Source organism: Salmo salar, chromosome ssa15 (genome assembly GCF_905237065.1).
Source record: "Salmo salar chromosome ssa15, Ssal_v3.1, whole genome shotgun sequence".
NCBI classification, from domain to species: domain Eukaryota; kingdom Metazoa; phylum Chordata; class Actinopteri; order Salmoniformes; family Salmonidae; genus Salmo; species Salmo salar.
In genome coordinates this window covers 62,356,878-62,374,217 of record NC_059456.1, presented here as the reverse complement: position 1 = coordinate 62,374,217, position 17,340 = coordinate 62,356,878, and the positions used below count along the sequence as shown (strand labels likewise).

Below are 17,340 nucleotides of genomic sequence, written 5' to 3'. Positions count from 1 at the left end.
CAATTCATTGAAAATTATACTTTTTTCAAAGTATCACTCTTTTTCAAACAAGCATTGGCTACAATTTCAAGTTCATCCCCCTGAAAAGATAGAACAAATATTATGGCTGAACTCAAATGCGCTGGTTGATAAAATACTTGTATTTATGGGAAAGATGCTTGAAAAGGGCATTTTGCACTTATTGTAAATTGGAATGGTAGAGTTATGTCCTTCATGGAGTTATCACAATTGTACGGGAAGGTCTGCTCAATCCAAGAGTACAACCAATTGATTACAGCATTACCCCAAAAATGGAGGAGGCAGGTGGCAGCTGGAGGAGGTAGGGAACTGGTCTGTCTGCCCTATATAAAGGATCAAAACTGGCAGAGGAATAAAAATAGCATAAATAGGAAAGTATACCAGTTTCATTTGAGGACCAGGATGTTGACAACTGGGCCATACACTTTGCAAAATAGTTGGGAAGAGATTTTTGATGTACTGATTCCATGGTACAGGGTGTATGAGTTGATATATAAAACAACGCATTATTCCAGACTTTGTGCTTTTCAGCTAAAATTATTATATAGAATTCTTGCCACCAACAAAATGTTGAAAATTTGGGGCATTAAATCATCGAAGCTCTGCAGATTTTGTTGTGAGGATACAGAATCAATAGATCAATGGCTGAAAATGCATAGCATTGATCTAAAATTGACCCTAGAAATAGAACTGTTAGGAGATCTGGAGAGACCGGGTCAGTAAATTACTAATATACTTATGCTCTTAGTAAAAGTATTTATCTTCAACTCGCAATCTGTGGATCCTATTCAATTAGATGGATTGAAATTGTAAGTTAAACATCACAGCATAGTTGAAAGATATGTGTTGCGTAGAAACCCGAAGAGGGTGGCCAGCAGAGATACAGTTGAAAGTCGGAAGTTGACATACACCTTAGCCAAATATACTTAAACTCAGTTTTTTCACAATTCCTGACATTTAATCCTTGTAAAAATTATGTTTTACGTCAGTTAGGATCACCACTTTATTTTAAAAATGTGAAATGTCAGAATAATAGCAGAGAGAATGATTTATTTCAGCTTTTATTTCTTTCATCACATTCCCAGCGGGTCAGAATTTTACATACACTCAATTCGTATTTGGTAGCATTGCCTTTAAATTGTTTAACTTGGGTCAAACATTTTGGGTAGCCTTCCACAAGCTTCCCACAATAAGTTGGGTGAATTTTGGCCAATTCCTCCTGACAGAGCTGGTTTGAGACAGGTTTGTAGGCCTCCTTGCTCATACACACTTTTTCAGTTCTGCCCACACATTTTCTATAGGATTGAGGTCAGGGCTTTGTGAAGGCCACCCCAATACCTTGACTTTGTTGTCCTTAAGCCATTTTGCCACAACTTTGGAAGTATGCTTGGGGTCATTGTCCATTTGGAAGACCCTTTGCAACCAAGCTTTAACATCCTGACTGATGTCTTGAGATGTTTCTTCAATATATCCACATAATTTTCCTGTCTCATGATGCCATCTTTTTTGTGAAGTGCACCAGACCCTCCTGCAGCAAAGCACCCCACAACTTGATGCTGCCACCCCCGTGCTTCACGGTTGGGATGGTGTTCTTCGGCTTGCAAGCATCCTCCTTTTTCCTCCAAACATAACGATGGTCAATATGGCCAAACAGTTCTATTTTTGTTTCATCAGACCAGAGGACATTTCTCCAAAAAGTACGATCTTTGTCCCCATGTGCAGTTGCAAACCATAGTCTGGCTTTTTTATGGGGGTTTTGGAGTAGTGGCTTCTTCTTTGCTGAGTGGCCTTTCAGGTTATGTCGATAAAGGACTCGTTTTACTGTGGATATAGATACTTTTGTACCTGTTTCCTACAGCATCTTCACAAGGTCCTTTGCTGTTGTTCTTGGATTGATTTGCACTTTTCATCACCAAAGTACGTTCATCTCTAGGAGACAGAAGGCGTCTCCTTCCTGAGCGGTATGACAGCTGCGTGGTCCCATGGTGTTTATACTTGCGTACTATTGTTTGTACAGATGAACGTGGTACATTCAGGCGTTTGGAAATTGCTCCCAAGGATGAACCAGATTTGTGGAGGTCTCCAAATTGTTTTCTGAGGTCTTGGCTGATTTCTTTTGATTTTCCCATGATGTTAAGCAAAGAGGCACTGAGTTTGAAGGTAGGCCTTGAAATACATCCACAGGTACACCTCCAATTGACTGGAGATATGTAAATTAGCCTATCAGAAGCTTCTAAAGCCATGACATAATTTTGGGGAATTTTCCAAGCTGTTTAAAAGGCACAGTCAACTTAGTGTATGTAAACTTCTGACCCACTGGAATTGTGATTCAGTGATTTATAACTGAAATAATCTGTCTGTAAACAATTTTTGGAAAAATTAATTGTGTCATGCACAAAGTAGATGTCCTTACCAACTTGCCAAAACTATAGTTTGTTAACAAGACATTTGTGGAGTGGTTGAAAAATGTGTTTTAATGACTCCAACCTAAGTGTATGTAAACTTCCGACTTCAACTGTAGATAGGATGAGCTGAGGGTTGGGATGTGGAATTGGAGACAAGTGGGAGTGGAGGTGCTGTACGGAAGATAAAATGATGGTCAAAGATAAGTAAAAAAAAAAGGCCAAATAAAACATATTATAAAGTATGTTTGAATGACACTGAGGGACAGTATTTTTACAGCAAGTGACGGTTTGCCTGAGGCTGATGCCGTGCAGGTGTTTGTACACATTTATATACACACACTCTCATTCAAATAAACTCATACAAGAACACACACACATACACGTAATAGTGCCAGACATGCACACAAACATATACTGTACATTTGGCATTGCTGTTATAATTTTAGTCGTCCTTGATGTTCTTATTTAAAAAAAAAAATATATATATATATATATCTTTTTTTGCTTTTGTTGTTTGCTGTTTTCTTCTGTCTTTTTCTTTTTTCTCTTTTGTTCATTCTATTGGTTGTTGGTGCATTGGGGGATTCTTGGGGTGGGGAATGGAATGAATTGTATTTTTATTTTTCTTCTTGGGGAGGGATTTCAAGTGGTTGAGGAACAGCTATTGGGGAACTGGGGGGGATCTTGGAGGGTTCTGGTTCACGTTTTTTGGCCTGGTGGGAGATCTGTCAACGTGTCCTTGAGCAGGGCATTGACCCTGGATGCTTCTGTGTGTCGCTCTGAATGGAGTCTGTTGGATGACTGGTATGGTGTAGTTGTTGAGCGTCTTCACTGCAAGAACATTGTATGTTTCGGATATTCAATAAAATAATAATAAGAAAAAAATATATAATCAAATAATAAAATATCCTTAGTCATGTGGACATGAGGAACTTGAAGCTCTTGACCCGCTCCACAACAAACCCACCGATCTGGATGGGGGCATGCTCAGCCCGCCGTTTCCTGTGGTCCACTATCAGCTCCTCTGAAGTTGAGGGAAAGGTTGTTTTCCTGGCACCACACTGCCAGGTCTCTGATCTCCTCCCTATAGGCTGTCTTATCGTTGTCGGTGATCAGACCTACCACCGTTGTGTCGTCAGCAAACTTAATGATGGTGTTGATGTGAGCCATGACCAGCCTTTAACCTTTCTGGGAAGGGGGTTCCGCTAGTGGAACACCTGGCCTACAGCCAGTAAAATTGCAGGGCGCCAAATTCAAACCACAGAAATCTCATAATTACAATTCCTCAAACATGCAAGTATTATACACCATTTTAAAGATACACATCTTGTTAATCCAACCACAGTATCCGATTTCAAAAAGGCTTTACGGTGAAAGCACACCATGCGATTATGTTTGGTCAGCGCCTAGCCACAAAAAAACCATACATCCATTTTCCAAAGAAGGAGAGGTGCCACAAAAGTCAGAAATAGCATTAAAATGAATCACTAACCTTTGATGATCTTCATCTGGTGGCACTCCCAGGACTCCATGTTAGACAATAAATGTTTGTTTTGTTCGATAAAGTTAATCTTTATGTCCAAAAACCTCATTTGAAATTGACGTGTTATGTTCAGAAATGCATTGTCTCAAACAAACATCCGATGAAAATGCAGAGAGCCACATGAAATTACAGAAATACTCATCATAAACATTGATATAAGATACAAGTGTTATACATACGATTAAAGATAAAGTTTTTGTTAATCCAGCCGCTGTCTCCGATTTCAAAAAGGCTTTACGGTGAAAGCACACCATGCGATTATGTTAGGTCAGCGCCTAGCCACAAAAACCATACAGCCATTTTCCAACCAAGGAGAGGTCTCACAAAAGACAGAAATAGCATTAAAATGAATCACTTACCTTTGATGATCTTCATCTGATGGCACTCCCAGGTCTCCATGTTAGACAATAAATGTTCGTTTTGTTCGATAAAGTTCATCTTTATGTCCAAATACCTCCTTTTTGTTCGCCCGTTTAGTCCAGTAATCCACATGCACAAAGTGAGGGCACAAAGTCTAGACCAAAAGTCAAAAAAGTTCCATTTGAGTTCGTAGAAACATGTCAAACGATGTTTCTAATCATTCCTTAGGGTGTTTTTATCATAAATATTCAATAATGTTTGAACCGGACAATACTGTTTTCATTAGAAAGGAAAGGGAACGGAGCTCGTGCTCACGGCCATGCGTGTGACTAAACTAAAGGCTTTCACCTGGGCCATCTGCTTAGAGTGCTCTTATTCGCTCCCCTTTCACAATAGAAGCCTGAAACAACTTCTAAAGACTGTTGACATCTAGTGGAAGCATTAGGAAGTGCAATCTGACCCCACAGACACTGGATGTTCGATAGGAATTCACTTGAAAACTACAAACCTCAGAATTCCCACTTCCTGGTTGGATTTTTCTCAGGTTTTCGCCTCCCATATGAGTTCTGTTATACTCACAGACATTATTTTAACAGGTTTGGAAACGTTAGAGTGTTTTCTATCCAAATCTACATATATGCATATTCTAGCTTCTGGGCCTGAGTAACAGGCAGTTTACTCTGGGCACGCTTTTCATCCAAACTTCCCAATGCTGCCCCCTATCTCTAAAGAGTTTTAAAAGCATTTCATGGCTCCATATGTGAGTGCTACGGGGCGATAGTCATTTAGACAGGTTATCTTACCTTCTTGGGCACAGGGACTATGGTAGTCTACTTGAAACGTTTGGTATTTTAATTTTTATATTTTATTAGGATCCCCATTGGCTGTTGGAAAAGCAGCAGCTACTCTTCCTGGGGTCCACACAAAACATGAAACATGACATAATACAGAACATCAATAGACAAGATCAGCTCGAGGACAGAACTATATAAAACTTTTTTAAATGCACACGTAGCCTACATACAATGCATAAACACAACTATCTTGGTCAAATAGGGGAGAGTCATTGTGCCGTGAGGTGTTGCTTTATCTGTTTTTTGAAACCAGGTTTACTGTTTATTTGAGCAATATGAGATGGAAGGAAGTTCCATGCATTAAGGGCTCTATATAATACTGTACGCTTTCTTGAATTTGTTCTGGATTTGGGCACTGTGAAAAGCCCCCTGGTGGCATGTCTGGTGGGATAAGTGTGTGTGTCAGAGCTGTGTGTAAGTTGACTATGCAGACAATTTGGGATTTCCAACACATTCATGTTTCTTATATTAATGTTTCTTACACCATGTTCAAACATGTACTGTAGGTATTACAGACTGGGATCAGGGAGAGGTGGAAAATGTCAGTGAAGAAGCTGATCAAATGAAATGTTATTGGTCACATACACATGTTTAGCAGATGCTACTGCGGGTGTAGTGAAATGATTGTGCTTCTAGCTCCGACAGTGCAGTAATATCTAACAAGTAATATCTAACAGTTTTACAACTTATATCCAAAATAAGCGTAAATCTAAGTAAGGAATGGATTAAGAATATATATACATATATGTCAGAGCGGCATTGGACTAAGATACAGTGGCATAGTATAAAGTACAGTATATACATATGAGAATGGGTGATGCAATATTGACAAACAATTAAAGTGACTAAGATACCGTAGAATAGTATAGAGTACAGTACGGAGACATTATTAAAGTGGCTTGTGTTTCATTTCCATAAAGTGTCCAGTGATTCCTAATCTATGTCTAAAGGCAGCAGCCTCTGATGTGCTGGAGATGGCTATTTAGCAGTATGATGGCCTTGAGATAGAAGCTGTTTTTCAGTCTCTCGGTCTCAGCTTGGATGCTCATGTGCTGACCTCGCCTTCTGGATAATAGCGGGGTGAACAGGCAGTGGCTCGGGTGGTTGATGTCCTTGATCAGCACATGCTCTGAGTACGCATCCTGGTAATCCGTCTGGCCCTGCGGCCTTGTGAATGTTAACATATTTAAAGGTCTTACTCATATCAGCTACGAAGAGCGAGATCACACAGTCGTCGGAACAGCTGGTGCTCTCATTCATGATTCAGTGTTTGCCTCGAAGTGAGCATAGGCATTTAGCTTGTCTGGTAGGCTTGCGTCACTAGGCAGCTCGCAGCTGGGATTCCCTTTGTAATCCGTGGTAGTTTGCAAGCCATGCCACATCCGACGAGAATCAGAGCCGGCGTAGTAGGATTTAATCTTAGTCCTGTATTGATGCTTTTCCTGTTTTGATGGCTCGTCATAGCGCGATTTCTTATAAGTGTCCAGATTAGTGTCCCACTCCTTGAAAGAGGCAGCTCTAGCCTTTAGCCCAGTGCAGATGTTGCCTGTAATCCAAGGCTTGTGGTTGGGTTATGTACGTATGGTCACTGTGGGGATGACGTTGTCGATGCAGTTACTGTATGAAGCCGGTGACTCACGGAACATATTCCAGTCTGTGCTAACTTAGCATCTGCTTTATTGGTCTATTTCCGTATTGAGAGCGTCACTGGTTCCTCCTGTTTGAGTTTTTACCCGAGGTTGCCGCCCGGTCTAGACGATGCATATAGAAACACGCGACATATGCATTATCCATGTCCTTGTTCAGCCAAGACTCTGAGAAGCATAGAATATTACAGTTCATCAGGTCCTGTTGATAGGATAGTCTCGAATGGAGTTCATCCAGTTTTTTCTCCAGTGACTGCACATTCCCCAACAGAACAGAGGGCAATGGCGGTCTATTTGTTCGCAGACATAAACTCGTTAGGAGGCAGCCTGCCTCTTTTTCGGCGCCTCTTCCTCTTTCAAGTCCCATTGATTAGGGTCTGGTCCGGAGTAAGCAGAAAAGCTGTGACTTGTTGAAGTAGAGCTCTTCATCCAAATCAAGATTAGTGATCGCTGTTCTGATGTCCAAAAGCCTTTTTCCATCATAGGAGGTGATGGCGGAGACATTATGTAAAAAAGCTAAGATCAGCATAAATTAACACAAAATAGCAGAATTGGTCAGGAGCTCATGAAACGGCCGTTATCCACTGCAGCGCCATCTTTTAATTTGGAGTTGAGAGAGGAAATGTTTGTTTTAAAGCAAATTTCCTGCAATTCTACACATTTTGCCATGACTTACGCCATGTTTATGTGATATGAGTGTGTCACGTCCTGGCCAGTATAAGGTTAATTGTTTTGTAGTTTGGTCAGGACGTGGCAGAGGGTATTTGTTTTATGTGGTTCGGGGTGGTGTGTTTGTGTAAAGGGTGTTTGATTTAGTATTTCCGGGTTTTTGGTGGATGGTCTATGTGTTTGTATTCTATGGTTAGTCTGGTGTGTGTGTTTCTATGTTTGGTTAATTGGGGTTGGGACTCTCAGTTGAAGGCAGGTGTTGTCTATCTGCCTTTGATTGAGAGTCCCATATATTAGGGTGTGTTTGTGTGTGTGATTTGTGGGTGATTGTTCTGTGTTGAGCTTTGCTTTGCCAGACTGTTTGTTAGTTGTTCGTTTTTGTTATTTTGTATGTTCATTTTTGAAGATAATTAAAAATCAAGATGAGCATTCACGTACCTGCTGTGTTTTGGTCCTCCATTTCTACCAACGACAGCCGTGACAGAGTGAGAGTGACGAACAAAATCAATGGGGCCCCCGGAGGTCGGGGCCCCTGTGCCAGTGCCTTGCCTTCCGGTCAGTAATTCAGTCATGCAATCTATAGAATGTTAGCTGACATGGGCTAATTGACTGCCTTCATTGACTGACATACCAATAGGAAAACTGCTGATTTACTACCAAATTTTGAAATTGCACATTGTATATTCTACTATCCGAACTAACAGTGACTTGAGACCCTGACTGACTTACTTATGCCTAGAAATAGCACTTAGTAAGTGATTTAAGATGCTCTGGAGTGCCTTGTTTTCAGTCAGTGTATGGATCTGTATGCAATCTTTATAGCTTGCTGACCCTGGTTTGCTCCTTTGCCATTTGTTTCATTGCAAATGCCATTGAAAAGATGTAGGGATGCGCGTTGCCTCAAAGACCTATGGAAATGCAGTCATGCATTAATGTTAAACCCACTTTCACAGTATAAAGGGCAAGCTTCATCCTAAGGCTAGGGACTAATTAACTGTATGCTGTACTGTACTGTCCAAGATTTCTCAGAATATTGAGGGCAACATAACTTTTGTATAGCAAGAAAAGACATGGTGAGTATAGTGTACACCATGAGAGAATATATTGATATTATTTATGTTTGTTCATTTCCCGAACGGTCAGAGATAGAATCTCTCTTTTACCAGAGAGAGTACAAAACACCGCCTTCTTCCCCTTTCTTTCTTTCCTTTTGAAATTGTTATTTTTTTCCAGAGACAGCAAACAGAAAGATGGCCATCTGATGTGCCTGTGTGGACTGAGTGCCTATATTCACTGCCCTCCTTTACATACACTTTCTCTCTCTTCTCTCTCCTTTCTCTCTTTTTTCAATCCCCCCCCCCATCTCTTTACCAGAGAGGGCACACTGAAGGCTGGTGACCGTGTGCTGAGCATAGGCGGGATGCCCTTAAACCGAGAGAAGCATGCTGACGCTCTGACTATGCTGATGCAGTGTAGCCAGGAAGCCCTGTTCCTGATTGAGTATGATGTCTCCCTCATGGGTGAGCACACACACGCCTGGCGGAGGGGAATATGTGAGAATACGGCAGGCCGGGCAACATCGCTCTGAGGGTAAATAATGTGTCAGTTCCACAAGAATGTATTAGAGTTTTGTCTGCACAAGACACAACCCCAGGATTCACACGGCTCCAAAAACACTGAGTAGGAATGGTACAGCAGGTACATACATGCAATCGATAAATATACTTGAATAATTCCAATATGGAAGTCTACTCTATATTGTATGGAAGTATACAGACAAACCATCCGGAGGTTTAGGGTGATTTAAAAAATATATATATATTTTGTGGGTTGCGTCTAATTATTTTCTTTTTCTTAATTAAGTTAAAAAGCAAATGGAGATCTAGGCTTTCATATACCCGAATTAGTCCTAGTTAACACTAGTGCTTTCTGAGACAGACAGACGTTCTTGCTTTAGAGCGAGCCCCTCAGAAGGATACAGAATGTTGAGGACAGAGATTGTATCCGTTTGGTGAGGTCAAATGTCAAATAGACCTTCAGTCTGTTCTCCTCCAATATGAAAATGATTTTACTACCTTCATCTGGCAAGCAGCACATGCCCCTCAGTACAGCTATATAAATCAGTGACAGTCATGCCTGGGTTAGTCAGCCCGGGTCTGGGACACTCCTCTGGTACGATGACACTTCCCAGGCATAATGACACTCCCGAGGCAGGACAAGGTTGTACATAAGTCCCATACAATGTCTCAGACAAGCGGACGTTTCCGTTGCGCTGCAAGCCCCTAGCACTGTCGATTCTCTGTATCGCTGGATAGGTTGTCTCATATGTCATCAGCTGAGACAGATTGACCTCTGTACTGCCATAGTTGAGTGTTAAGTGAGGTGGGTTGAGGTTAAAGGGAATATCCTTGTTTCAAATATATTTGGAGAGCATCATCATCAAACCAAATGCCCCCTGAAAGAATATAATGGGTTTTTCAGTTTAGAGAGAGGAGATAATGAAGAGTGTGGTGGTTAATTTCTTTACTGTCAAATGAGGTGAGACAAACTTATCACACAAGTCAGAGTTATACTTCAACTAAATCTTTAATCACATATTAATAAGGGAGCAGGTCAATACAATGCACACATACAAAGTGAATTGATTGACTGCTCTACAATAATGATGGCTGGTCAACGATTCACGCTCAGACGATTCGTTGAGAGCCCCGAGACAAAAGTACAAAGGTATTTTATAGCCAAGATACACCCCTTTCAACCTACATGACGAACAACAGATGTATAGAATGGGTCACAAGGTTAAGATTTGTATGAAAGACACCTATAATTCATAGCAGACAGTATATGCTGTGTCAACAGTTTTCATTGTGTACAGTAGAGACCAGTGTCTGGCCCCCCAACTCCATACTGGAGCCATGTCTCCCTGGTACGGTATAGAACAGAAACATTAACTCATGCTCTGGAATGCTCTTTAGGTTTTATCACCCAGAAGACATCGTAAATCTCCTGTCAGTGTTATTTCCCAGAGGCCCATCCTCAGTAGAACACACACACACAATAGTTATAAGAATCCTCTATTAATTTGCATAAAACAACCATTTGATGCAATAAAACTATTATAACATCATCTTGCATTTTTTCCACCATAAGAAAAAGTAAATGTGTATCAAATCAAACTCTATTTGTCATATGCGCCGAATACAACAAGTGTAGACTTTGCCATGAAATGCTTACTTACAAGCCCTTAACCAACAGTGCAGTTCAAGAAGAGTTAAGAAAATATTTACCAAGTAGACTAAAATAAAATGTATAATAAAAAGTAACACAATAAGAATAACAATAACGAGGCTATATACCAGGGGCACCGGTACTGAGTCATTGTGCGGGGGTACAGGTTAGTTGAGGTAATTTGTACATGTAGGTGGGGGGGAAGTGACTATGCATAGATAATAAACAGCAGGTAGCAGCAGTGTAAAAAAAGAGGGGAGGGGTGTGTGTCAATGTAAATTGGCCAGTGGCGATTTTATTAATTGTTCAGCAGTCTTATGGCTTGGGGGTAGAAGCTGTTGAGGAGCATTTTGGTCCTAGACTTGGCGCTCCGGTACCATTTGCCGTGCGGTAGCAGAGAGAACAGTCTATAACTTGGGTGACTGGAGTCTCTGACAATTTTAAGGGCTTTCCTCTGACACTGCCTATTGTGTAGGTCCTGGATGGCAGGAAGCTTAGCCCCAGTGATGTACTGGGCATTTCGCACTACCATCTGTAGTGCCGTACCGATGCCCGAGCAGTTTCCATACCAGGCGGTGATGCAATCAGTCAGGATGCTCTTGATGGTGCAGCTGTAGAACATTTTGAAGATCTGGGGACCCATGCCAAATCTTTTCAGTCTCCTGAGGGGGAAAAGGTTTTGTTGTACCCTCTTCACGACTGTCTTGGTATGTTTGGACCATGATAATTTGTTGGTGATGTGAACACCAAGGAACTTGAAACTCTCGACCCACTCTACTACAGCCCGTCCATGTTAATGAGGGCCTGTTCGGCCCGCCTTTTCCTGTAATCCACGATCAGCTCCATTGTCTTGCTCACATTTCCAATTTCGTCACTTTGTACTGTAGCAACCTTAACCCAACACCAAGCGACCTCGTCAATTTGCTACAGTACTATGGATATTCCCCCCTGATGTTGTGTATGTCTGTGTCTCTCAGAGTCAGTGCAGCAGGCCTCTGGCCCCCTACTGGTGGAGATAGTGAAGTGTCCTGCAGCCAGTCTGGGTGTCAGCCTGGCTACTGCTGTGTACAGGAACAAACAGGTCATCGTCATCGACAAGATCAAACAAGCCAGTGTGGTGGAAAGGTGAGGCAAGCCACCTGTCACAAACAATGTCTCACTTTTTACTTGAGCACCAAAGAGACCATATATTTTGCATGAATATTTTGCATGAAAATTGAGTAGCTTTAGAATAAATGTGATAAGCTTTTCTCCTTTCAAATCCCTCTCTGTCTGTCCCTTTCTTACCCCCTCTTTCTCTCAGGTGTGGGGCATTGCATATAGGTGATCTCATCCTGTCTATAGATGGGACCAGCACTGAGCACTGTTCCCTGATGGAGGCCACACAGCTATTGGCCCAAACCTCTGACATTGTCAAATTGGAGATCCTTCCAGCCAATCAGAGCAGACTTCACATGAAACCCCAAGACACAGGTCAGTCCATCAGAGGACTTGAGCCATATCCCAACACTCTCCAAGGCGTCCGCTCCTCCCCTCCTCCGTGGACTTTGTTTATGTAATCTTTAGGTAGTTTTCTATGTACAGTGGCTTCAGAAAGTACCTCTTAACTTAATCCATATTTTGTTGTTATAGAATGACTTCAAAATGGAGTAGATTTTTTTCCCCACATCTATACAGTACCCCATAATGACAAAGTGAAAACATGTTTTTAGATTTTTTACAAATGTATTGAAAATTAAATACAGAAATATCTAATTCACCTACAGTACCAGTCAAAAGTTTGGACACATCTCCTCCTTCAAGGGTTTTTCTTTATTTTTGCTATTTTCTACATTATAGAATAATAGTGAGGACATCAAAACTATGAAATAACACATATTGAATAATTTAGTAACCAAAAAAGTGTTAAATCCAAATATATTTTATATTTGAGATTCTTCAAATTAGCCACCCTTTGCCTTGATGACAGCTTTGCACACTCTTGGCATTCTCTCAACCAGCTTCATGAGGTATCACCTGGAATGCATTTCAATTAACAGGTGTGCCTTGTTAAAAGTTCATTTGTGGAGTTTCTTTCCTTCTTAATGCGTTTGAGCCAATCAGTTGTGTTGTGACAAGGTAGGGTTGGTATACAGAAGATAGCCCTACTTGGTAAAAGACCAAGTCCATATCATGGTATGAACAGCTCAAATAAGCAAAGAGAAACGACAGTTCCTCATTACATGAAGGTCAGTCAATACAGAAAATGTCAAGAACTTTGAAAGTTTCTTCAAGTATAGTTGCAAAAACCATCCAGCACCATGATGAAAATGGCTCTCATGAGGACCGCCACAGGAAAGGAAGACCCAGAGTTCCTTCTGCTGCAGAGGATTAGTTATCAGCCTCAGAAATCTGCAATTAACTGCACTTCAAATTGCAACCCAAATAAATGCTTCCCAGAGTTCAAGTAACAGACACATCTCAACATCAACTGTTCAGGAGAGACTGCGTGAATCAGGCCTTCATGTTCGAATTGCTACCAAGGAACCACTACTAAAGGACACCAATAGGAAGAAGAGACTTGCTTGGGCCAAGAAACACAAGCAATGAACATTAGACCGGTGGAAATCTGTCAAAATTTGAGATGTTTGGTTCCAACCGCCATGTCGAATGATCTCCGCATGTGTGATTCCCACTGTGAAGCATGGAGGTGGAGGTGTGATGCTGTGGGGGTGCATTGCTGGTGACACTGTCAGTGATTCATTTAGAGTTCAACGCACACTTAACCAGCATGGCTACCACAGCATTCTGCAGCGATACGTAGTCCCATCTGGTTTGCTCTTAGTCCCACTATCATTTGTTTTTCAACAGGACAATAACCCAAAACACACCACCAGGCTCTGTAAGGGCTGTTTGACAAAGGAGGAGAGTGATTGAGTGCTGCATCAGATGACCTGGCCTCCACAATCACCCAACCTCAACCCAATTGAGAATATTTGGGATATGTTTGACCGCAGAGTGAAGAAAAAGCAGCAAGTGCTCAGCATATGTGGGTACTCCTTCAAGACTGTTGGAAAAGCATTCCAGGTGACTACCTCATGAAGCTGGTTGAGAGAATGCCAAGTGTGTGCAAAGCTGTCATCAAGCCAAAGGGTGGCGACTTTGAAGAATCTCAAATCTAAAATATGTTTAGATATTAACACTTTTTTGATTACTACATGATTCCATATGTGTTATTTCATAGTTTTGATGTCTTCACTATTATTCTACAATGTAGAAAATAGTACAAATAAAGAAAAACCCTTGCATGAGTAGGTGTGTCCAAAACTTTTGACTGGTACTGTTAGTATTCACCCCCCTGAGTCAATACATGTAAGAATACATTTGTCAGTGAATCTTTCTGGGTAAGTCTCTTAAGAGATTTGCACACCTGGATTTTACAGTATTTGCACATTGATCATTTTTTCCATTCTTCAATCTCTGCCAAGTTGGTTGTTGATCATTGCTAGTCAGCCATTTTCAAGTTTTTGCCATAGATTTAAGCCAATTTAAGTCAAAGCTGTAACTAGACCACTCGGGAACATTCAATGTCATCTTGGTAAGTAAATCAGTGTATATTTGTCCTTATGTTTTAGGTTATTGTCCTGCTGAAAGGTGAATTTGTCTCCCAGTGTCTGTTAGAAAGCACACTGAACCATGTTTTCCTGTAGGATTTTTCCTGTACTTAGCTTTATTCCGTTTATTTTTATCTAAAAAAATTCCCTAGTCCTTGCCGATGACCAGCATACCCATAACATGATGCAGACGCCACCGTTCTTGAAAACAAACTACATGGTATGTGGACACCTGCTCGTAGAACATCTTATTCCAAAATCATAATATGGAGTTGGTCCCCCTTTGCTTCTATTTATAACAGTCTTCTCCTTCATCTGACGATATGTTAAAATCACTGTCAGAAAAGGTGGACCAATACGCAGCGGGTTGCGTGTTCATCATGATAATTTATTCAATACACGTGAACATGAAAAAACAATAAACAAAAGAGAACGACAGACCGACAGTTTTACAGGCTAGGTACTTACATACAGCAGTGCAAAATCAACTACCCACAAAATAACCAAACCAAACACACACCTCTATATAGGACTGTCAATCAGAGGCAACTAGAAACACCTGCCTCCAATTGAGAGTCCAACACCCAATCCTAAACATAGAAAAACTAAACTAGACAGAACATAGAAATGCATACACAACACAAACCCTCTGCCACGCCCTGATCAAAACTAATACAATTACTCCCTCTGCTGGTCAGGACGTGACACTATTACAGCCTCCACTTTTCTAAGAAGGTTTTCCACTAGATGTTGGAACATTTCTACGGGGACTTGCTTCCATTCAGCCACAAGGATATTAGCGAAGTCTGGCACTGATGTTGGGCGATTAGGCCTGGCTCACAGTCGGTGTTCCAATTCATCCCGAAGGTTTTTGATGGGGTTGAGGTCAGGGCTCTGTGCAGGCCAGTCAAGTTCTTCTACACTGATCTCGACAAACCATTTCTCTATGGACCTCGCTTTGTGCATGGTGGCATTGTCATGCTGAAACAGGAAAGGGCCTTCTCCAAACTGATGCCACAATGTTGAAAGCACAGAATCATCTAGAATGTCATTGTATGCTGTAGCGCTAAGATTTCCCTTCACTGGAACTAAGGGGCCTAGCCCGAACCATGAAAACAGCCCCAGACCATTATTCCTCCCTCCACCAAACTTTAAAGTTGGCACTATGCATTGGGGCAGGTAGAGGTTTTCTGGCATCTGCCAAACCCAGATTCGTCCGTCGGACTGCTAGATGGTGAAGCGTGATTCATCACTCCAGAGAATGCGTTTCTACTGCTCCAGAGTCCAATGGCGATGACCTTTACACCACTCCAGCCGACGCTTGGCATTGCGAATGGTGATCTTAGGCTTGTGTGTGGCTGCTCGGCCATGGAAACCCATTTCAGGAAGCTCCCGGCAAACAGTTATTGTGCTGACGTTGCTCCAAAAGGCAGTTTGGAACTCGGTAGTGAGTGTTGTAACCGAGGACAGACAATTTTTACAGGCTACGCGTTTCAGCACTCAGTGGTCCCGTTCTGTGAGCTTGTGTGGCCTACCACTTTGCTGCTGAGCCGTTGTTGCTCCTAGACGTTCACACTTCATAATAACAGCACTTACAGTTGACATGGGCAGCTCTAGTAGGGCAGAAGTTTGACGGAGTGACTTGATGGAAAGGTGGCATCCTATGATGATGCCACATTGAAAGTCACTGAGCTTTTCAGTACAGGCCATTCTACTGCCAATGTTTGTGTTTAGACATTGCATGGTTGTGTGCTCAGTTTTATACATGTGGCTGAAATAGCTGAATCCACTAATTTTAAGGGGTGTCCACATACTTTTGTAGTGTATGAAGAGTGGTACTCAGTGACGTGTTGTTGGATTTTCCTCCAACATAATGCTTTGTATTCAGAACATATAGTTCATTGCCTTTTTAGCAGTTTTACTTTAGGGCCTTATTGCAAACAGGATGGATGTTGTGGACATTTTTTTATTCTGTACAGGCGTCCTTCTTTTCACTTTGTCATTTAGGTTAGTATTGTGGAGTAACTACAATGTTGTTGATCCATCCTCAGTTTTCTCCTATCACAGCCATTACACTCTGTAACTGTTTTTAAAGTCACCATTGGCCTCAGGGTGAAATCCCTGAGCGGATCCCTTCCTCACCAGCAACTGAGTTAGGAAGGACACCTGTATCTTTGTAGTGATTGGATGTATTGATACATCATCCAAAGTGTAATTGGGATATTCAGTCTGCTTTAAAAAAAATATATATATATCGATAGGTGACCTTATTTATCGAGACATTGGAAAACCTCCATGGTCTTTGGGATTGTATCTTTGTTTGAAATTCACTGCTCGACTGAGGGGCTTTACAGATAATTGTATGTTTGGGGTACAGAGATGAGGTAGTCATTCAGAAATAATATTAAACACTATTAATGCACACAGAGTGAGTCCATGCAACTTATTATTTTAATTCATTTGTAAAAAATTCAGAAAACATGATTCTACTTTTACATTATAGGGTATTGTGTAGATGCCAGTGACGCAAAATCTCAATTGAATTAATTACAAATTCAAAATGTTAAAAAAGTCTAGGGGTGGGCATACTTTCTGAAGGCACTGTGTAACCCAGCAGACACAATCCAGATAAACTGCGTTTTCAGCATATTCACACCCCTACATGGTGACCTTTGTTAACTGCTGCTGCTTTAAAGGGACTGCAGAGGGTTTGCTGCCTCCTCCCATATTCTGTGAATCACGCTGAGTGTGGAGAGTGCTGGGAGGCAAGCCTTGTGCCCTGGGGTAGACCGCCGGCCTCTTATGCATAGTTGCAAGCTACGCACCCACAAACACACACACACACCTCTCTGGGATGGTTCATGCCGTGTTATTTTCCAGGCTTCTATCTGGCCCAACGGTTTGAGGTGGTTTCTTAGCATGTGAAGCTGGAAGGGATCACTGAAACCGATGTGTGGTAGAACTATCAAATCAAATTGTATTATTTACATGTGCTGAATACAACAGGTGTAGGCCTTAATGTGA

At 41.5% G+C, this 17,340-nt stretch overlaps 1 protein-coding gene across 4 annotated transcripts in view; it reads left to right on the top strand.

The window, feature by feature from the left end:
- Window positions 1-17,340, top strand: part of LOC106571855 (glutamate receptor-interacting protein 2) — a 73,720-nt gene that overhangs the window by 33,767 nt on the left and 22,613 nt on the right. For all 4 annotated transcript variants that reach the window (XM_014145354.2, XM_014145351.2, XM_014145355.2 and 1 more), the window contains exons 7-9: window positions 8,870-9,015; window positions 11,701-11,848; window positions 12,027-12,196. In XM_014145354.2, coding sequence (XP_014000829.1) covers window positions 8,870-9,015; window positions 11,701-11,848; window positions 12,027-12,196 — 464 coding nt within the window. The remainder of the gene's footprint in view (window positions 1-8,869; window positions 9,016-11,700; window positions 11,849-12,026; window positions 12,197-17,340) is intronic.